The 23,693-nt window shown below is 41.0% G+C and overlaps 1 protein-coding gene, 1 long non-coding RNA gene and 2 pseudogenes across 2 annotated transcripts; 3 read left to right on the top strand and 1 right to left on the bottom strand.

The window, feature by feature from the left end:
- The first annotated feature begins 488 nt into the window (after nt 1-488).
- On the top strand, nt 489-3,248 carry LOC139620755 (cytosolic sulfotransferase 3-like). The gene is made up of 9 exons (XM_071476591.1): nt 489-617; nt 911-1,049; nt 1,170-1,298; nt 1,530-1,660; nt 1,907-2,033; nt 2,138-2,235; nt 2,340-2,514; nt 2,602-2,725; nt 2,758-3,248. The coding sequence occupies exons 1-8, from the start codon at nt 525-527 to the stop codon at nt 2,712-2,714; spliced, it is 1,005 nt and encodes a 334-aa protein (XP_071332692.1). The 5' UTR covers nt 489-524; the 3' UTR covers nt 2,715-2,725; nt 2,758-3,248.
- Nucleotides 3,249-3,377: 129 nt separating this feature from the next.
- Nucleotides 3,378-9,081, top strand: LOC139620759 (cytosolic sulfotransferase 2-like; annotated as a pseudogene).
- A 3,331-nt stretch (nt 9,082-12,412) lies between these two features.
- Nucleotides 12,413-23,693, top strand: part of LOC139619898 (uncharacterized) — a 15,867-nt pseudogene continuing 4,586 nt past the window's right edge.
- On the bottom strand, nt 17,010-21,825 carry LOC139620760 (uncharacterized). Its single transcript, XR_011690880.1, has 2 exons — nt 20,151-21,825; nt 17,010-19,784 (listed from the first exon to the last, which is right to left on the bottom strand). It is a non-coding gene; the product is annotated as an uncharacterized lncRNA (long non-coding RNA).

Raw genomic sequence — 23,693 nt, 5'->3', positions numbered from 1 at the left:
ATAATCACAGAATCACAAAGGTGAGAAAAGGGGCAAAAATACAGCTGAGAAACAATAATCAGAGGACGTCCAGTAATGTGGACCAGGTATTATTCCAGATAACTGGATTTTTAATATAATTTATGTAATTAACTGATTTTCAAGATGTATGCTTCAAGAATGCAAACACTTCCAATTGCTTTTTGTTTGCATATCGCCTGCAGCAGTTTGATTGCTCACAATGATCAAATGTTTTGAGCAATGATCAAATGTTTTGAGTCATTTCTTCTTCTCTTTTTTTTTTTTTTTTTAGAAATTGATTCACTTTCCCAGCCTTAACTGTTTAATTTCTGTGTTAGTGTACTATATTTCAGTTAAAATCTGAGAACAGAAGCTCAAGACCAATGACACCCAGATGGATAGTAAATTGCTGTAGTGTGAAATCACATCTGTAAATGAGTCTATGAGTGCAATGACCAAACACAGTTTGCTTTGTAAGGAGAGGGAAGGAGGGACTAAAATGAAGACACTGGTATTTGTGGTTCATGTTCACAGAATCACAGAGAAGAGAGACGACAAAAATACAACTGAGATACAACAATCAGAGGACGTGTTTAAGTACCAGCAGTCTGGACAAGGTATTTCTGCAGATAACTGGGTTTTCAAATCTTTTTCATATAATGAGTCTTTTGTCAAAAGATACCTTTTAGTCTTTGGTCTAATACTTCTTAAGATGAAAAATGGAACTGACTTTTTGAGACAATTTAAAAGTTAACTTATCAACTCTCATTGGCTGTGAACATTATTGTTTGCTTTATTTTGATAATCATCTTTATCCCTTCACAACATGAAACATATTTTCTTTCTCTCCAACATGATTGCTCAAATGCCACCATTATATGATTTGCATTTTTGTTTTTGTGTTTTAAAGATGGATTCACTTTCTCGACCAGAACTGTTTGATTTCCATGGAGTCTCAATGACTCACTATTTCACAGACAACTGGGAGAACATTCAAAACTTCCAGGCCAGGCCAGATGATATTCTTATTGCATCATACCCCAAAGCAGGTCAGTCCATAACACAAACAGACAGTGTAAATGCTTAACAGATCTTGAAAGATGTGCATGTAGAGGTGAGGATTTGATATGATTTTATTTTCCTCTCTTTCTCTCTCACTCTCTCTCAAGGAAACACCTGGGTCTCCTACATCCTTGACCTGCTGTGTTTTGGTCAGACTTCTCCAGAGCGTCAGACATCCATCCCTATTTATGCAAGAGTGCCTAACTTGGAGATCACCTTACCTCCTCTGCAGCCAGGTTGAGTCACTGATAGGATACACATATTCATTATATTATCTATGTCACAAACATTTGTATACTGTAAGAAAAATTATGACTATGGTGTATTTTCAAGCATATTGGTTCAGGTAGTGTGCAGCTATCTTCATTGTTGTATCTGAAAGGTTGATAAACCTTCTATCATGTTTTTATTCAGGCACTGTATCAAACACCATTCATTGACACATAACCTGTTGTAAAAATATGTAGGATCAGGGACTTTTTCGACCACACATAAAGGAACAGAAATGCTGGACAGGCTTCCCACCTCTCCTCGACTGATAAGGACTCATCTTCCTGTCCACTTTATGCCAAAGTCCTTTTGGGAACAGAGCTGCAGGGTATGTTTAATAATTGAAGGTTACTGCTTGATGAATATGCTATCAGACTAACCATTAGTGAGAGTGGTCAGTCACATTGTGTTAAATTTTTTTAAACCTTTATTGAAACAAAGAAGCTTTGCTGAGAGCAATGCTAACCTTATGCTAATCTGAGGGATGTCTACCTCCATGCAAACCCATAAAAAATCATATAAAATTTCATGTGATGCTTGTCTCCAGATAATTTGTTGGTTTTTCCTTATGTAGATCATTTATGTGGCCCGCAATGCCAAAGACAGCACGGTGTCTTATTTTCACTTTGAACGTATGATGATGATTCAACCAGAGCCTGGAGACTGGAGCAGCTATGTCCAGAGATTCATGCAGGGAAAGAGTATGTATGAGATATAATTAGGATTTTTTTTCTGTCTTTTGCAAAGATGCAAACATTTCCCCAAACTTACTGAAGCACTTTAATGTATTATTTTGTGGCCCAAGTGGTGTTTGGATCCTGGTATGACCACGTGAATGGCTGGTGGAAGAAGAAACAGACTTATTCAAATATCCATTACATGTTCTATGAAGATATGATTGAGGTAATTTAGTTATTTCTGCAGGTTGTGGTTGTGTGTTCTCTTACTATCCAGGTTAATTTTGTGGTTGATAAAAGTTAGCCGATAACATTTGCCCATGTTTCCAGGATGCTGGACGGGAAATAGACAAACTCTGTTGCTTCCTTGGTTTGTCTCCTTCAGTCGAGGAGAAGGAAAGAATTAGAGGGGAAGTGCAGTTTGATGATATGAAAAGGAACAACCAGGTCAATCATTTGACATTCTCAGGAATGGATTTCAAGGCTTCTTCCTTCATTAGAAAAGGTAAATTGAAAATTATGTACAATACAGGTGACATGTAAAATCAGTTCTCCACCTAAAATACCTGACAGATTTTCTGTGGTTCTCCAGGAAAAGTTGGTGACTGGAAAAACCATTTCACTGTGGCCCAGAGTGACGTGTTTGATGAAGACTACAAGAAAAAGATGAAGGACCCCACACTTCATTTCCGCACTAGCATTTGAACCAGGCTGCAGTATGCTAAGATAATTTATAGGCTATTGTGAGGAACATCTGTTGGAAACAAAGTTATGCAACATGTTGCTAAAGTTATCTGAGTAAATCAAGCAACTAATCAAGTGTGAAGCAGATTATTTACATTATTTAGCTCAGTAATATATTATTATGTTTGTGCAACCAAAACTGGCAAATTGCCGTTTTGGGTTTGGTGTTCGTACGGACTGTGACATTGGTGTTTTAGTCATTTCCCCATAGTAGCCTATTGTTCTTCTTGTCTCTGCCAGAAAGCAAATAAATATACTTCTCAATGTCTTTAACAGGTAGATAGCTGCTGTATGACTGCACTATTACTTAGATACTTGTTTCTTCTTCTCTTTGCTATTATCATATTTGATCTTTATGGCACCAGGGTTTATGAGGCACTTTTTATGTGTGCACCAAAATAAAATAGAACACAAATATCTGAATCATTCATCCTGTTTATTATTTCATTCTGTGTGTGCAGAGATAAATTTGATTAAAGAACATGATAGAGAGTTTTCCTTTTGCCAATACTGGTGTCTTTGGCAATGTATGAACTGATTTAATGCGGCTTACCTCTGACCGGATAACAGTGGTTCACATGTTTGTCTAGTCAGACTTAAAGGACACAAGATGTTCTTGCCTATGTTCATTTCAGGAAGTTGTGTAATGTGTCTCAGGGAGTATTACTTAAGAAAAAGACTTCTTTTGAGTGCATGAGCCAGACACAACCACTGTTTTGGGAAATATCTACTGAGCAGGGTAAGTGTGCAGTAAACTACTTCAAACTTCAGGAACATGGCAGGGTTTTCAATATGTATGTTTTAAAATGTGCTGCACTTATTGGGCAGGTTATTAAATGACAGAGCAGATGAATAATACTCTTCTGTCTTAATTATCCAACAGTTGCAGGTCATACACAGTAAGCATTTTACCAAACCACTTCAACTGGTTAATATTGATTTGTTATCTGCTGGGATTAATGATTAAAATGTGGAGACATAAACCTCATTCACAATCTGGAGAGTATTTGAGTTGATAGGAGTAAATATGTAGTAATTACAGGTTGCAAACAGTAAATCTGCAACATTATTCTTCAGGAAACAAAGACTACAGGATTAAAGGGATTACAGTTTATATTCTTAAATTCCATTCAATGAGTAAATAAATAAATGTAAGCATTTGGCCATCATTGTTCTTTTGTGTATTTCAGTGTATTTTATTTGGTGTGGCAGGAACACTTAGCTGAAGAGGAAATGCTGTAATGTTTGAATATCCCCCTGTTAGTAACACTCTGTGCATGGCCTGAAAGCTGGTTGTCAGACTTGTAAAACTTGTAAACAGACTTGGAACTAAACTCCTGCTATGATAAGGCAATTTAACAAGACAACCCAATAACCTAAAAAAAGTCAACCTGTGTAGGAAACACAGAACAAAAGGGGACATGTATACTGGCTGATCAGACCAGCTGTACACAAAGGAGATGATATAAAACACTAAAAACAAAAGAAACAAACCAGGACAGTCACTCTATAAATTGAAATAAACATCCTATTAATCAAAGCCAACAGTATAATAAACAGTAAAATACCAAAGTCAGACAACTCATCAAAACTAAATGACCCCAATCCCCTCCTGATGTTGTGGTCACTTGATACAACCTTATTGGCACTTCCTGTATTTAGGACCACCGCTTCCTGGGGGCCATTTTTTTGGCCCGATTCTGGCCAGATGACCCCAGCAATGAAAACAAAAGATAAGATAAATTAATATAATGTTGAATCTACAAATGTTAGCTAAATGTGTGCTACAATTAGAATGAATGTTCTTCCAGCAAACACTAAATAAACCATAAGTGTGTTGTGTGAAAGGAAGAATTTTATCATCATTTATTTGTCATTCATCATTTTGTGTGTATATGCAATATGGTTGTAAAAGTGTAAAGTAGTCTAGGATAATTAAAATGGGTCAGTGCATGAGTGGTACCAACTTCTATTGTAGCTGTGTGGCTGCAGGTGCAACCGTTACATGCAATAACCACAAAAATTACCTAGTAATTATGAGTCAATATTGTGCTGGCTGCAAGTCATTATTGCAAATACCAGTTCCATTTTTAGAATTTGTGGACTGGACTAAATGATTACCAACTAATATATTAAGGTGTGAATCATGTTCTGGCAGCATCACCAATATTTAAAATGTCATAATGATATTTTCCCACAGATGGAGCTGCCACCTCGACCGACACTGTTTGACTTCCATGGAGTTTCCATGACCAAATACTTCACTGACAACTGGGACAACATCCAAAACTTCAAAGCGAGACCTGATGATATTCTTATTGCTACTTATCCTAAAGCAGGTGAGGTTGTGTGGATGAGAATATTGAACTTCTTAAATCTATGATTTTATGCTGATGGATACCCTGGATTTATTTGTCTCTGATGTTCAGGCCACTGAACAGAATGTGTTTTTGTGCTTTAATCTCAGGGACCACATGGGTCTCATACATCCTGGACCTGATGTATTTTGGGGAGATGTGTCCGGAGCGCCAGACATCCATCCCTCTTCATGAGAGAGTGCCCTTCCTGGAGATCTGCATACCTTCTCTACAAGCAGGTTGAAACACGTGGTCACAGTCATATTTACATTACATTGTGAAACAAAAAGTTCTGAATTCAAATTTCAATATACTGATGCACTTTGCCTCGATAATCTCTTCGTTATGACAGTTGTGTGCTTATTGCCTCAGGGATATTTATTTTACAGACAGTGTCTAAAGTCCTGAAACAAGACTCTCTGCTTCACATTAGTTTTGTTTGTATTCATGGACTGTTTCAGATGATGAAAGAGCTGTTGCCCTCACTCACTGGCTTTCTCATGGCATTTAACAAACCTAAGAGCTTATGACTCTGTTGTAGTTATTAAAAGGGCTCGGCACTGACTGACATGTAAAATAATATCTGTCCTCTGCTGGTGAATCAGTGGAGCATTGACCTTAACTGACTGATCTATATGCAAAGTGATGTCAAATAATATCCAAGTGTAACCCCACAGTGATTAATCAGCGGATTGTGACTGGACTCTCTATTGCCCTTCAGCTTTACAGAGTTTTGTCTCTTACAGCTCATTGTTTTGGCTTTCCATCCTACAACTTTAAAGTTTTTGCTCATTTGTGACTGGTTTTTGCTGAAAAGCTCTAAACCCCCCCCCCAATGTATGCTACTTGCCAAGCACCAAACGGCATACGTAGTGAGCACGAGAGCGAACCACTACAGTAAAGCTGTGGGCTGGAAAGCTAAACAGTAGGAAGAAAATATAATCTTCAATTTTAATTACTCCAGGGCAAATATGTAGCTGTCTAGCTTTCGTTTTCTTGATGATCATATCGGTTTTTATCAGCTTTTTGTGTGTGTTTAAATTCATGAAACCATATAAAATGTCTGAGAAGCACCTTCCAACTGTTATGCTATTAATTATGTTGTTCTCTGGTATATAAACAAGTCTGTGCATGCAGTCAGTCATCGACAAATTCTTCTCTTCACAAAGGTAAAGACCTTGCAGACCAACTTCCCACCACTCCTCGCCTTATTAAGACTCATCTACCGGTTCAGTTTGTACCCAAGTCCTTCTGGAAGCAGAACTGCAGGGTAAAAGCTTGTGAAATGATTTATGGACATTTCAATTCTGATTATGTGATTGATCTGATTGTGTTTCTCTCTCTGTAGATAGTCTATGTTGCCCGTAATGCAAAGGACAATGCAGTGTCCTATTTCCATTTTGACCGCATGAACCATATCCAGCCAGAACCAGGAGACTGGAGCACCTTTCTACAGAATTTCATGGAGGGACAGAGTGAGTTCAAAGTAGATTTCATATAAATGAAGGGTCACCCCCCCCCCTCTACTGTCTAACTTTTCCTTCATGCATTGTTCTGTGCTTCAGTGGTGTTTGGATCCTGGTATGACCATGTGAACAGCTGGTGGGAGAAGAAACAGACATATTCAAAACTTCACTACATGTTCTATGAAGATCTGATTGAGGTGAGCTCAAGGAGGTGATGTGGTGGTGCTGTTTCAACAAATAAGATAAGTTTTAGATAGACTGAGGTGTTTTTTTTCCAAATTGTTGAACAAAGTCTGGCTGTTTCACTCTTTTTCCAGTCTTTCTGCTAATCTAACCATCTCCTGACTTTGGCTTCACATTTAATGATCAGATATGAGAGCATCATCAGTCTCATGGTGCTTCGTTCGGGTGTTCTGTGTTCACTAAATCTCAAAGGCAGCGAGTAGATATGAGAGCTAGTCTCAGCAGCATTCAAGTCAAGTTGAATTGAGTTCGTCACACTGAATGGTCTCAACAGCAAGTGCATACGTTAAGCCCCAGGAGAAACCATGACTCAGTCAGTCACCACCTGCACTGCTTAAAGAAAGATGTCACAGTATGAGGCAACAGGAAGGACAACCCAAATGCAGACAGGTCACAGGAGGATAAAACAACAAAGTCCAGGACATGAAAGATGCAACAATCTGGTGAGGACTGGGGAGAAACAGAGAGCTTAAAACAAATCTTTGTTGAATGTTGTAATGTTCAACTCATGTTCAACAATGTATATAGCCTACAAATATTCAACCAACAATTAGTAAATCGTTTAATGCTCGGTTAGGGTTGGGGTTAACTTGGTTAAATTGTCAAGTCTCAGCTAATTTCCTGTTGAAATATTTCAAATACTCTGTAAACTCTCTGTAGGCAGACCATCCAAATAAAGTGTGACTTGTATATATGCTGTGAGATGATGTGGGAATGGGAAACAGGTGAGGTGAATGTGGGAGTCCGGACTAGGTGATTAGGGAATGAGATACAGGTCAGCAGGTGTATGAGGACAAATGGTGGGTGGATGGAAAGTGGCAGGAGACATGGGACAAAATGGCAAAAGAAAACAGGGCTTTGACAGGAATTGGTTGGGCACATTCAGCTTTGTCACACCAGAATGAAGTGAGTTCCTGACCCTTTTTAAGATGCCCTTTTTAAGAAGGGTCATAACTGGAGTGACGTTTGACAGTATGAAACAAAACAAAATGACCAACTATTCCACCGTCCAAATCATGAATCACAAGGTGTCTCCTTTCATGAGAAAAGGTACAGTGAACATGTCTACTGGTAAAGGAGTCTGGGAAAAAGAAAACTACTCACCCCATTTGTGACTGATTTCAGTACAAACTGCCTGAACGATTGTCTCTGCTTCTCCAGGGAAAGTTGGTGACTGGAAGAACCATTTCACTGTGACCCAGAATGAACAGTTTGATGAAGACTACAGGCAGAAAATGAAGAATCCCACACTGAGGTTTCGTACTGAGGTTTAGAGGTCTGGCCGGTCAGGTACTAAGTTTTAAGTGACAAGTATATTGTCGGATCAGTGGACAATTATCCTCATTGTGAAGTTGACTGATGTCATAATCAAAACTGATTATTGATCAAATAATGTTGAATCTCCTTTTTCTGTGTTTGCATTATGTCACAAGTTTGTGGAAATTAATTAGATGTAAGTATCTAGATTTTATTTACGTGTATGTTTTTTTTTTTAACGATCATTGATTGATTGAATGATTGATCGATCTTTGGTCTAATGAAATACAAAACAAAGAAAAGAAAACCAAAGAAAGAAAAACACATTAGCTGCATTGTACATCTGTTGCAAACACAATATATCATTAACCATAATGTGCAATGATAGAGTTTTGACAGAAAGTGTGTAGACTTAAGCCAAAGCTTATAATGCCCACCTTTACTTTATTATCACCAACTATTTACCTTATTAAGACTTATACTGCACCATCTCGATCCTAACTTTCTCGCTCTCTCTCTCCCTCTCCCTACAACAAAAAAAGAGTACTCCCCTTTGTCCTTCGATTTCATGAATCATATACCTGTTCATGCACTGCTCTTTACTGACGCTGTCAAGATTAGATCCTGTCAGAAGGTGATGGTTGATGGTTGGATCCCTGGCTCCAGTCCATGTGTCAAAGTGTCCCATGGCAAGATACTGAACCCCAATTTGCCTTTTGCCTCTGATGCCTGTTCTATCAGTGTATGAGTGTGTGACTGGGAGGACTGCTCTCTGTGTAGATGTATGCGCTGTATGACTGTGTGAATACACTGTAAAGCCCTTTGAATAGTCGACAAGACTAGAAAAGTACAAGAGTCCAAGTTAGATTATTCAGTTTTTACAAATAAGTCCCATCAGGACGAGAACAGACTGTGTCCTTCAGTTGTATTTTCTAAAAATGAACTGATTAAAGGTTCTGTAAACAAGATGTTAAACAATATTAAAGCAGTAAATAACTATTCCCACCTCTGTGTGTTTTAATCTGAGTTTCTCTGTTTACGGTTTTGCTGACCTGAGAAAGTGGGGTGTTTGTGTGTTTTAGTCTCTCTTGTTAAACCATTGGCACGCCCCACATATAAGTATGTATGGCTAGATACATACATGTATGTATGTTAGTATAGCTAGATCATCAATCCCTTGGGGAAATTCAAAATAATCAATGACATGTTTAAACACACAGGCACTGCCCACACAGGTGAAAGTGACCCTCCAGAATTTCCTCCACTGAAGAAACCACTTTTTCCATCTGAAAAGGCCTCCGACAAAAAGGAGATGACACCAGACCACAGGCCAACTGGCCATATGGATGACATGGCTCAAAATTTGGTCAGCCAGTGGACTGTCAAAACATCCAAACAAACATTTGAGGTTAGCCAATTAATTCACTTTGACCTTATCTTAGTGTTGCCAGACAACACTACCCTGGCAATTTCACCCAGGGAACTATTATAATCTTAAAGGCACTCAGTTCCGTCATACAATGAGGCAGAGACGAGGTAAAGTTACAAAATCACTTTATTGAACATGAATGATTGAACAACCATTATCTGCAACCTGCTCAAATGTAACCACAATACACACAATTATAACTTAAATTCCCACAAAACAAAACAACTCAACTAAACATTTAATTGCATGCGGACACTCAACGAAACATACATCACACACACACACACACCCACACACACACACACACACACACACACACACGCGCGCGCACCGCAGCAACAGCTCAGTGCATGAAACAGAGGACCCACCGGCAGTAATCATGCGCAGCTCACCAGACCCGCAGAACTCAATCCAGTCCTACAACAAAAACAACAGTCTTACTTACTGTCAAACTAAACATGCAAACTGGCAGCGCAGCCACCTCTAGCCTACCTGCAGACACCAACAGAAGAGGGACAGGGATGAGGCAATAGGGAGTGACGTGCCCTCGACTTCCACAAGCAATAGAGAGAAATCAGGTGACACCTACAGGCTTTTATACCTCCCTCTCCCTACTGCCATTGGCCAGAGGGAGACAGGCAATTAGGCGCCATCTTCTTCAAACTGACAACACAGGGCCACAATGCTCATCATCCTGCTACATATGCATCAAAATATTTGTGTTTTTTTGCACAACCACAGACTTACTTCTTAAGCATGCCACTGTCCTTTAGGCCTATTGACTATTTATTATTTTTTCTCTGTTTTTAATTTGACCTGTAGATGATTTTCTAAGATAAGAACGATATACCCATATCATCTATGCTCAGAACCTGGGTATAACATTCTTGCTCAGTAGCTGACTGAAGATATTTGTCCCTATCAATCGCTTAAACCAAAAAAACATGGGAAAATAAGGCCCATGTTAAAAAAATTGTTGTGATCCTTTAACAATTGAGTAATGCAATTGAGTAGGCAAATTTTACACTGTTTGTTTATCTGCTTTAACTTGGCAACAAAACAAATTTAGGCTGTTTATCTGGTGTGACTACAAGATTAGCACGACAGCTAACCACCTTGGAGGAATGCATGAACACTCCTATCATATAGTGAGGATGGTGTTGTCACATCGCAGTAACTTCCTTCTTCGATGAGTGCTGTCATGACATTTGCTCACAGACTAAGTACTTCACACCCCTGTTAACCAACGAGAGACGTTTCTCTACCTGGAGCAGGTTTTTACATTTTTTTCAAATCTTTGCCATTTTTGTCTGACTCTGAAGACGACGCAGTAGACTTCCAAGTGTTAATTTGCACCTAATGATTAAAATGTCAGGAAATTGCACCAGCTGACAGCACAGTACATGCATGTATGTATATATGATCAGGATGGTACCACCTCATTTTGAGCCTGGAAAAACCCTGAGAAATGAGTGGAAAATGTTTAGTTTCTTTAGAATTAGCTGCATCTAATTTGCACTAAAACCTTGAGGAGACCGTAAGTTTTCTCTGCCGCTAACTGTGGTTTCTCTCTTTTTTTTAATTAAAAAAACAACACATTCATAGGAACACTAGGAATGAAAATAAAAGAAACTCAGACAGACAGATAGACAATGGAAAGACAACAGACATGAGACTTAGGATTTACTTAAAATAAAACTAAAACTAATATATAGCTAGGAGAAAGGTATTGCTCATGTCTATTCAAACCCCTATGTAGAAATAGCAGATATCTAAACCAATATTTGACATAAAGGGCTCCCATAGTCTGTGAAATACATTGTCTAATATAAATACATGGATGTAAAATAGTCCACTGGTACATATTCAAGTATGACCTAAAGCCAATACGTTTTCAATGGAACTGTTATCCAGTTCAAAAGATAGACTTCTTGCACTGAATGTTATAGAGTTTTGAAAGTGGTTCCTTGCCTGCTGGAGCTGCTGGTGGTGTTGGTAACTTGTCAAGACCTTTGGCCATCATTGCGTTTACATTACCTCTATCATCTCTCTTCTTAAACTGAGGTTTGCATTCTCACCAGCCAGTCCTGTCTCATCATTTCTGCCTTGAAGAAGTAGTGCTTCTCTGAAAGCTGGTAATGTAAACGCAATGATGAGGTAATGATGAGACATTACTGTCTCATCATTTCTTCAAGGCAGAAATGATGAGACAGGACTGGCTGGTGAGAATGCAAACCTCAGTTTAAGAAGAGAGGTGATAGAAATAGAAGCATAACAAGAGTTAGCGTTGGCACTGCTTTCCACTGCTGGAGACAGCAAAGGATTGAAGTTTGATGGTGACCTTGCAACCTTTCTTCCAGACTGGTAAGTAAACAGCTATAATTCTAACAAGCTATAGTTTTGCTATAGCAAAAACACACTTTCCCATTCTTCTCATTCTTGACTGGTACTGTAGCTCTTATAAGATAAGACAGGTGATAAGGTAACACTGTTACTGCTGTTGAATGAATTTTGCAAAACCTTATGCTCAGTGACTCTCATTTTGAGATTGCACTTTGTATGGTGTTGGGATCTCAAGTCATGAGTTCTGAGAAGAAAAATAGAGAGGCCTACAAGCCACTCCAAGGCCTGAGTGTCAAACCATGCATCCTGAAGGGAACAATAGAGAGGCCCGTGTGCTTCTCCTGAAGCCTGACTCGAGCCATGCCTCGTGGGGAGAACAAAGGAGTGAACTACATTTCCCTCCAGGCTATGGAGACAAAACCACCCCCACAATTCACACCTATGTGTAAATTGGAGGCCAGGCATTCCCAGCAGGGATCCCCGGTGACGTCACTCAGGTAATAAAAGCGGCGCTGCGACCCTCCTCCTGCGCTTCATTCCCGTGCACCAGGTACAGTAGAGACTGGGCTGCTGAAAGGGAGCAATCTGCAAACATCTGACCTTTTCCAGAACTTCTTCAAGCCCAGGTCACAGTCTCCAACTCGCAGGCCGAGCGCACAGACTGCTGTGTTTCTCTTCTTTTCGGATCCGACGTAGATCGCTGTGCAATCAGCTGATTTCAGGTCTGATTTTGTTAAAGACAAACAAAGTTCACCTCCCTCATCTGTGATCTTCCCGCTGCCGCCGAGGAACTCATCACTGTCACCGCCAGGAGAGCGAGACACGACCCGCCGAGCTCCCGGCCGAGGACCGAGCTCCCGGCCGAGGACCGAGCTGTGGAGACCCAGAGACTTTCTGTTCTGACTCCGGAGGACCGGAGCCGCTCACAGTAAGAGGCTGATGTCTGGGCAGAGACACAGTTAGTGTAGCGTGTTGTATTGTTGTATCTGACTTATAAGTGCTGCAGATCCTGTTGTTTAGATCGTTCACTGTGATCAGCTTAATAAGCCAAATATCACTAGTTAAAGAACCAATATCCGACCAAGACGAGCTCGGTTCTCCGGCTCCGTTATTGTGTAGTGATATTGTGGTGATTATTAACTGTGGTGACGACCTCTTGTGGACTCTTTCCTCTCTTCACCTCTATTCTCCCTCTTTCCTCCCAATCACGCACCTCTTCTACATCTCTCTCTCATTCAGGCCCTAGAGTGTGATCGCGTCATACACGTGAGGCTCAAGGCCCCTCCCCTTGTTCTCGTTCTAGTTATAGTTGAAGTATAATCGGTTTAATATTAAGTAATGTTATTTGAATAATTATTACTCTTATTAATAAATCCTGTTATAATTTAACTCGTCGTTGTCTGTGATTATTGTGACTATATTTGTGATAACCGCTGGATTCACAACAGTCAGTGCTCGAATTTATCCTTCAATTAACCTTCTGAGACTGTATTTTGAGCCATCAATTTAGTCATTGGTCCCTGGTGACAGGGTGGTGCCCCGAGGTTACTACTTGTAGTAAACATTTATATATATATTGGTGATTATCACTGATAATCATTAATATGATAAGCCAATAACCAAATTGCTCCTACCTGTGCCCCAACAATGGTCACATTAAGCCTCATGGGCATTTTAATATGAAGATGACGTGTGGAAAGACAGTTGATGAATTCTTTTATATTATATTCCTGTCCTGAGTGAGGATGATTAAAGGTCTTAGTATCAAATGTATTTGAACAGTGTGCACATTTTCCACATCAACTCTTCTCTGTGATCAACAGAATCACAGAGAAGAGAGAGACGACAAAAATACAACTGAGAAACAACAATCAAAGGACGTGTTGAGGTGTTTCTGCAGATTAGTATCTTTATGTATTATGTATCTTTTTTCAAAAGATATCTTTTCTAGTCTCCAGTGGGGTTTGAGACCTCTGAACATGAAAAATGGAACAAATTAGAACATACCAGGAAATAGACCAGTGTTCGTTTCCCTCAGTTAAAATGACTCATAGGAGCCTTGTTCGTTCATTTCTGAGACAATCTTACAGTTAATTGATTAACTCTGATTGACTGTGAGCATTGTTGTGAGCATCATCTTTTTCCCTGAACAATATGAAACATATTTTCTGTCTCTCCAACATGATTACTCCAATGCCATCATCATATGATTTGCATTTCTTTTTTTGAAAGATGGATTCACTTTCTCGACCAGAACTGTTTGATTTCCATGGAGTCTCAATGACTCACTATTTCACAGACAACTGGGAGAACATTCAAAACTTCCAGGCCAGGCCAGATGATATTCTTATTGCATCATACCCCAAAGCAGGTCAGTCCATAACACAAACAGACAGTGTAAATGCTTAACAGATCTTGAAAGATGTGCATGTAGAGGTGAGGATTTGATATGATTTTATTTTCCTCTCTTTCTCTCTCATCTTCTCTCAAGGAAACACCTGGGTCTCCTACATCCTTGACCTGCTGTGTTTTGGTCAGACTTCTCCAGAGCGTCAGAGATCCATCCCTATTTATGCAAGAGTGCCTAACTTGGAGATCACCTTCTGTCCTCTGCAGCCAGGTTGAGTCACTGATAGGATACACATATGCATTATGTTTCCTATGTCACAAACATTTCTATACTATAAGAGAAATTATGACTATGATGTATTTTCATAATGCACTGATTTCAAAATTGACACTACTCAGGTAGTGTGCCATTACTTAATAACGTGCAGCTATCCTCATCTTTGTATCTGAAAGGTTGATAAACCTTCTATCATGTTTTTATTCAGGCACTGTATCAAACAGCATTTCCTGCAGGGTTGATTGACACATAACCTGTTGTAAAAATATATAGGATCAGGGACTTTTTCAACCACATATAAAGGAACAGAAATGCTGGACAGGCGTCCCACCTCTCCTCGACTGATAAAGACTCCTTTTGGGAGCAGAACTGCAGGGTATGTTTAATGATTGAAGTTTATTGCTTGATGAATATGCTATCAGACTAACCAGTAGTGTAAACAGGGGAAGGGAAGCTTTGCTGAAAGCAATGCTAACCTTATGCTAATCTGAGGGATGTCTACCTCTATGCAAACTCTGAATAAATAAAAAATCATATCAAGTTTCATGTGATGCTTGTCTCCAGATAATTGTTGGTTTTTCCTTATATAGATCATTTATGTGGCCCGCAATGCTAAAGACAGCACGGTGTCTTATTTTCACTTTGAACGTATGATGATGATTCAACCAGAGCCTGGAGACTGGAGCAGCTACGTCCAGAGATTCATGCAGGGGAAGAGTATGTATGAGATATAATTATGCTATTTTTTTTTCTGTCTTTTGCAAAGATGCAAATATTTCCCCAAACTTACTGAAGCACTTTAATGTATTATTCTGTGGCCCAAGTGGTGTTTGGATCCTGGTATGACCACGTGAATGGCTGGTGGAAGAAGAAACAGACTTATTCAAATATCCATTACATGTTCTATGAAGATATGATTGAGGTAATTTAGTTATTTCTGCAGGTTGTGGTTGTGTGTTCTCTTACTATCCAGGTTAATTTTGTGGTTGATAAAAGTTAGCCGATAACATTTGCCCATGTTTCCAGGATGCTGGACGGGAAATAGACAAACTCTGCTGCTTCCTTGGTTTGTCTCCTTCAGTCGAGGAGAAGGAAAGAATTAGAGGGGAAGTGCAGTTTGATGATATGAAAAGGAACAACAAGGTCAATTATAAGACATTCACAGGAATGGATTTCAAGGCTTCCTCCTTCATTAGAAAAGGTAAATTGAAAATTATATACAATACAGGTGACATGTAAAATCAGTTCTCCACCTAAAATACCTGACAGATTTTCTGTGGTTCTCCAGGAAAAGTTGGTGACTGGAAAAACCATTTCACTGTGGCCCAGAGTGAAGTGTTTGATGAAGACTACAAGAAAAAGATGAAGGACCCCACACTTCATTTCCGCACTAGCATTTGAACCAGGCTGCAGTATGCTAAGATAATTTATAGGCTATTGTGAGGAAAATCTGTTGGAAACAAAGTTATGCAACATGTTGCTAAAGTTATCTGAGTAAATCAAGCAACTAATCAAGTGTGAAGCAGATTATGTACATTATTTAGCTCAGTAATATATTATTATGTTTGTGCAACCAAAACTGGCAAATTGCCGTTTTGAGTTTGGTGTTCGTACGGACTGTGACATTGGTGTTTTAGTCATTTCCCCATAGTAGCCTATTGTTCTTCTTGTCTCTGCCAGAAAGCAAATAAATATACTTCTCAATGTCTTTAACAGGTAGATAGCTGCTGTATGACTGCACTATTACTTAGATACTTGGTTCTTCTTCTCTTTGCTATTATCATATTTGATCTTTATGGCACCAGGGTTTATGAGGCACTTTTTATGTGTGCACCAAAATAAAATAGAACACAAATATCTGAATCATTCATCCTGTTTATTATTTCATTCTGTGTGTGCAGAGATACATTTGATTAAAGAACATGATAGAGAGTTTTCCTTTTGCCAATACTGGTGTCTTTGGCAATGTATGAACTGATTTAATGCGGCTTACCTCTGACCGGATAACAGTGGTTCACATGTTTGTCTAGTCAGACTTAAAGGACACAAGATGTTCTTGCCTATGTTCATTTCAGGAAGTTGTGTAATGTGTCTCAGGGAGTATTACATAAGAAAAAGACTTCTTTTGAGTGCATGAGCCAGACACAACCACTGTTTTGGGAAATATCTACTGAGCAGGGTAAGTGTGCAGTAAACTACTTCAAACTTCAGGAACATGGCAGGGTTTTCAGTATGTATGTTTTAAAATGTGCTGCACTTATTGGGCAGGTTATTAAATGACAGAGCAGATGAATAATACTCTTCTGTCTTAATTCTCCAACAGTTGCAGGTCATACACAGTAAGCATTTTACCAAACCACTTCAACTGGTTAATATTGATTTGTTATCTGCTGGGATTAATGATTAAAATGTGGAGGCACAAACCTCATTCACAATCTGGAGCGTAGTTGAGTTGATAGGAGTAAATATGTTGTAATTACAGGTTGCAAACAGTAAATCTGCAACATTATTCTTCAGGAAACAAAGACTACAGGATTAAAGGGATTACAGTTTATATTCTTAAATTCCATTCAATGAGTAAATAAATAAATGTAAGCATTTGGCCATCATTGTTCTTTTGTGTATTTCAGTGTATTTTATTTGGTGTGGCAGGAACACTTAGCTAAAGAGGAAATGCTGTAATGTTTGAATATCCCCCTGTTAGTAACACTCTGTGCATGGCCTGAAAGCTGGTTGTCAGACTTGTAAAACTTGTAAACAGACTTGGAACTAAACTCCTGCTATGATAAGGCAATTTAACAAGACAACCCAATAACCTAAAAAAAGTCAACCTGTGTAGGAAACACAGAACAAAAGGGGACATGTATACTGGCTGATCAGACCAGCTGTACACAAAGGAGATGATATAAAACACTAAAAACAAAAGAAACAAACCAGGACAGTCACTCTATAAATTGAAATAAACATCCTATTAATCAAAGCCAACAGTATAATAACCAGTAAAATACCAAAGTCAGACAACTCATCAAAACTAAATGACTCCAATCCCCTCCTGATGTTGTGGGCACTTGATACAACCTTATTGGCACTTCCTGTATTTGGGACCACTGCTTCCTGGGGGCCATTTTTTTGGCCCGATCCTGGCCAGATGACCCCAGCAATGAAAACAAAATATAAAAAAAAGAATTAGAACAACTTACAACAGATAAATTAACATAATGTTGATTATACAAATCTTAGCTAAATGTGTGCTACAATTAGAATGAATGTTCTTCCAACAAACACTAAATAAACCATAAGTATGAATGAAATGAAATGAAAAACATGTAATAAAATGAAAGACTTGTAAAACAAAATCAAACCATGATTATATAAATTTTTTGATTGGCCTTTCCTAAAACATTAAAGAATCAACTTGATTGGATAAGAAAATGAATGCAGAAAATGAAAAAACTTAAAGGAGCACAGCTTGATCTCCATAACGGGGAACCCAGTCTTCATTTAATGCGTCCATCTGCACAAATCGACTCACAGTAGATGAAATCATTGATTCCACTAGTGATCTGATCAGTGGCACAAGACAGCATCCAATGACACATAGAACTGTAAGAATGATCAGGACTGAGGCAGACAAATGCAACAGTGTAGTTTGCCAACCTCTGGGAGAAGCCTAGGACCACCAATCATTTCCAGCATTCTCCTCTGTGTCACGGCTCTTCTGCAAATGAAGCAAGTCATTAAGGTGTGCAAAAACATGGGTCATGTTATCAGATACGTCAGGAATATAAGTACAGCAATCAGTGCCCACAACATGACAAACCCCCCCTTTGGTTTGCTAACACCATGTCCATGGCCAGCCTGTTCTGCAGAGCCACATTGCTGAGGCCCTGCACGGCCGATGTGAGTGTCCTAAACCCAATGTCCACGGTGCCAGTGAGATCTTCCAAGTCCAAGGCAGTTGCATAGATCTTCAATGCATTGTTCGTTGCACCGTACCTAGGCAGGAGAGCACCGAAAACCCTCTCCACAGTGCTGACTCGCTCTGTCTCTGTGTCAGTCTCTCTCCTGGCCCTGTGTGGTGGGTAATAGTGATCATAGTTAGTGTGAAAATGAGTCAGGTCAGGCACAGTCCTGACAGCTGGCAGCAGTTTAGCCAAGTAACATGTGCCACACCAACCAGGCCGTAAAGCCTGATAAACATGTTTTCCACACACCCAGACATGATGTCTGAGTGATCCATATCTATCACTCGATGGCATGTAGACGATGGGGTTGTCAGTACCAGTGTGGTTCAGACTGTCAGTACCTGTGAGGTTCAGGGCTCCAACATGCGGCATATGTCCTCGGCAGTTGTTCATGGTGCTATCCCACATTACCCCACATGTCGCCGCCACAGTTTGCTCACATGCTGACGTTCCCAGAAAGTGATTTCTGGGAGAAACACAATCTTGAGTGAAACACACTGTGCCTCTCTGACGAGTAGGATTTGTGGTCATCAGGGAGTGATAGACCCCCTGTTGAACAACTGTGGAAACATTCTAGAAGCGAACCTTTGACCCCTCGTAATTCACCACACTTACGTTAATCTTCAGCAGCTTTTCTGTAAGGTTGTGAATCACGCGCTCGGGACCATGTTCTCCCTGGGTGAGTTCTCCCTGGGTGAAAGCAATCATCGCCCCTAGAGTCTCAGAAACATTTAGAGGATAAGATTGCAGTGGCAATGAATTACCAATTTCATGTGGCATGGCAGCACAGACGTAGCAGCTCTCGTTGGTCAGCTTCCTGGCAACAGCTGCCACGGCTTGGTACCACGTGTTGTCCTCCAACCTCGATGTTGTGTTGTGTGTGATAACAGCAGATCTCCTCACCAACCGGTGAGGTGTGTGTGCTATTTCAGATTCGTTGTCAGGGTGAGGTGAGACTGTTGTGCTATTGTTCTTCACCCTCTGATAGTGGATTTCCTCCACACACAGCACAATCAATCCCACCCCGATGGAAATGACCGGCAGGATACCAGTCCCCACCCTTAGGCCGCATCCGAGCCGCCTAAGGGGATGGGCCGGTCTTGGCCTCTCGATCAGGTACATGTTGTGTGTTTGGATCCGGAACCCGTCTGCAGTGACTGGCGTGTATCCATGTAGCCCTCTCTGCAACCTTGACTGCTGTCTCCGTCACCAAAAGCACCTGGAACGGTCCGTTTCACCTGCGAGCTTTCCAGTTCTTTCGTCGGAAGTCCTTCACCACAATGTAATCTCCCACATTGAGGTCGTGGAGTTTTGTCTCCGCTGGTCTGGGCAGGGCAGCTTTCACCTGTTTGTGAATGTCAGACAAAACAGACGACAAGGTTGCACAATATCGTAACATTTCGTCTTCACACAGGCCAGTGTCTGGCAGCTGCCTCTTAGCGGGCCCAATCCCAGTGTTCAGAGGCCTCCCAAACAGGATTTCAAACGGGCTCAAACCGCTTCTGCTTCTCCTCCTGGCCCTCATATGCATTAGCACAATGGGCAGGGCTTTAGTCCAGGACACTTTAGCGGCCTCACACACTTTTACAAGTTTGTTTTTCAATGTGCCATTTTCTCTTTCACATGCTCCACCTGAGGCTGGGTGGTATTCACAATGTTGTCTTAAATCAATGCCCATGTACTCACCAACCATTTTTAGTGCAACACTTACAAAAGGAGTACCATTGTCTGAGCTGATTTTTGCTGGAATTCCCCATCTGGGAATTATCAGGTGCATCAAGGCCTTTGCCACTGCTGCTGCGTCCTGTTTTGCTGTGGGAAAAGCCTCAACCCACTTTGAAAACATGCACACAATAACCAAAACAAACTTTTTCCCTTCACTTTGTGTTAGTTCAATGAAATCCATTTGCAAGTGATCAAAAGGTTTGTCTGGTGGTGGGTGAGCGACCTGTGGAAAAACCTCTTCCCACATCCCACAATGCAATCAAAATATCATCAACATACTGCAACAAAGCACTTCCCTCTGGCAGCACCACAGTCTCCAGGCTATCCCTCAGAGCAGAGTTGTAAATAACCCTGACACAGACGGGTGAACGTGTACATTCTCCCATCAAAACAAAAGGCAACTGAGAACCATTTGCTATTTGATGGAATTTGAGACAAAATAGTGTGTGGATTCGGTACCGTTGGCGCCCTGGCCTGCACAGCTGAATTTACGGCCTGCAGGACTTACACAAATCTCCACTCCACAGGCTCGCCTTCAGGTCGAATCTTACGTACCGGAAAAATGGGGATTCTCACTGGAGAACCAGCACATGGTACAATCACACAGCAAAGCGTCAAACACAGGCCTGATGCCTTCAATTGCCTCGCGTCTGAGAGGGTGTTGGTTACGGCAGGGCCTGTAGTCTGATTTTGGTGTAATGATGACAGGCCCACAATTTTTTAATCAGGTCTACATCATGTTTACTTTTTGCCCAGAGATGGCCAGGAATATCTTTTAATTCCGGGATCTCTTCAACAGACTGCAGCATGTTGTTATCAGTATCAGAATCAGGAAATTCAAAACAAATAGTTGCATTTGTGAGTGGCACATCACAATCCAACAATTTGCGTTTCGCCCTCAGGGTTTCAGTCAAGTACACCTGAGGATCTGCTGTAGCCTTCCAGTCTGGGGAGGCATTTAATTTCTGCACCCAATGATCCAACTTTGTACATGCAGGGTTTTCCAATGCAATTTTCCAATTTACTCTCTTGCATCACTTCATCCATAATGTTTTCAATGTCACAACTGGAGTGTGTGTGTGTGTGTGTGTGCTCCCAGCTGCCGGCCCAGTGTCTCCACCAGACCCGTCCTGGCTCTCACTCCCACCAGTCAGTCTCTGTTGTCCTCCTCATCTCCCTCTGTCGGGCAGACGCGGGCCCAGTGTCCTCTCTTCCCGGTCCCCTCCACTGTGACCGCGGCCACGGCCTCTGTTCTGCCACCTGCGCCTGCGGGGGTCGCGATCACGGTCGTCCTCTCTCTTGCCTTTGTCCATGTCTTTTCTCATTTGGTGGGACCGGGCTGCAGCCAGGAATGCCATCATGCTTCTTGCCGTGGCTCGTTCTTTCTTTTCCGCCTTTTTCTCATTTTCCCTTGTGATGGTCCATTCAGCCCTTTTTGCATGGCTGGCGATGTCCACGAGGCGCGCGTTTCTCCATGTCAAAAACTCTTTCTCCACTCTCGCGGAAATCTCGGGTCTCAGTCCTCTCATGAACATCTTATCTTTGCACACAGTGTGGTGAAAAGTGCCTTGTATTCCGCGTTTTCGGCTTTTTCCATGTCAGGCTGCTTTAATCTGAGGTTTCCCGCATCGCGAAGCGCGGGGGAGACTCTGCTCCGGTCCCCTCTCAGGTGGTTTGCCAGGAGACGTCTCAGTTCATCAGTTGTCGGCCTGTGCGATGCCACCACCGCTGTCAGTTGTTCAACCAGCTTTTCGCCCCCCTCTGATATCGGTGGCAACTCTGCACAGACATCATGCACTCCAGCTTCACACACTGGGGCGCGGTGGCTTTGGGGGTCTGCCTACGCTTTGCCTCACCCATCCACATGTCAAAAGCTTTCCAGTCTGGCTCACTTCCCCTCTTGCTTCTAGTTTTTTGACGCATTTCTTCTCTATATTTAAGCACTGCACGCAAACCCTCCAGTTTTTTTAACACTCAGGCTGCCTGTTCTTGGAAAACAACATTCTCTGACCCACAGATCTAATTGGGCTATGGCTTCTTTTCCATAGTTAATTGTCATGTACTTCACATTTGAGGCATTATAATCTGGTCCCTCCAAGGGTTTACTTTGTTCTGATCCCATGACTATATATTCTCTCAGGCGTTTTAGCAATCCTTTAATAATCAAATTTAGATTCTTTTACTTTTACTTACCCTTAATTGTATTTTAATAATAAAAGTATCACTTCTAAATTTGAATTTATTTATTTTATTCTTAAATTACTCTTAAATTAATTTCTTTAGCAAATTGAATTTAATTCTCCTTAGACAGTCAAAAATGTTAAGCCGAGACAAACAAGAAAAAAAACCAAAATCCTCCTCTTCTCCCTTTTGAGAGGCTGGTAAATCCAACTTACCCCCTAGATCCCAGATCTACGATCCTAGATTCCCAATCTAGGCGCCCGGTTTCACTGCACCAGGCAAGTCCGCTCCCTCAAACACCCTCTTAAACTTTTTCCCCAGGAAAAACTGGTGCCCGGCACCTCTGCCGACTCTACTTTTAAGAGGAGCGAAGCTTCTGCGCAGTCAGGCCTCTCACTACCTTGGTCTACACCGCAAAAAAAAAAAACTCTCAGAAAAGCAGCGAGGCATTTGCAGCCACCGAGTTTGTTGAACCCCGACAGTGAGAGGACTCCGCTTTTCCGGACGTCAGGCCCTCCTCTCAACCTTCCTTTTCTGGGGGAGTTAGAGGTTTTCCAAGAGCCTGGCCCTTGGCGTGCGCACGTTCTAACACCCTCGGTCCAGAGGTCCCGGAGTCCGCCCACGGATGGGGTCCCTTCGTTGGTCGCCAAATTTGTGGTGGCAAAAAATATTTTACCTTGTTCAGTAATTGAAAAAAGAAGATCTTCACGCGTCAGCTGTCTTTCTTGAGTTTAATAAACATTCATGAATGGAGTCACACAAACACAACCGAACAGCAGTACAGTCAGTGAGTGAGTGGCCTGAAGATGTTTTCCAGGGCCACAGTCTTATAGTCCCAAAACACATTCCACAAAGATGAAATACGATCCTCTCTTTCACCTGCTTGCCTCTCCCCAAACACAATGTCCCTGTAACTCACAGCTCTGTCTCCACCGAGGTCGAATGAGCAACCCTTATCATAAACAGATAGGCAGAAGGGCAAGACAACCATGTACATTGTCTACATGTGTTTATCATGGCGAGACGGGCAAGGGCATCCAGATATACTGTCTCCATGTGCTCATCATCGTTAGAAATATCCACACAGTCTTTGGTTACACAGTTTTGCATAGACACACATGAGTTATACCAAAATTTCCCATTACAGTATCAATCTCAGTCTAAATTAAAAGACACCAACCCACTCGCATTATATTTGGCAACTGTGCATTCCTACTGTGCACTTTGATATGTAATAAAATAGATGGTACTGTTGATGTTACTGAGTGAGACTTTAAGTTTGATTGACAAGGAGACTGCTTAATCACTGCATAGTGAACCTGATGATGTAACATTATTGAAAATGATC

This window comes from Trachinotus anak, unplaced genomic scaffold, assembly GCF_046630095.1.
Source record: "Trachinotus anak isolate AG129_WGS33_773 ecotype Australia unplaced genomic scaffold, CSIRO_AGI_Tana_v1 ptg000004l, whole genome shotgun sequence".
Taxonomy (NCBI): Eukaryota; Metazoa; Chordata; class Actinopteri; order Carangiformes; family Carangidae; genus Trachinotus; species Trachinotus anak.
The sequence above is the reverse complement of the archived record's forward strand: the minus strand, read 5'-3'. Positions and strand labels throughout refer to the sequence as shown.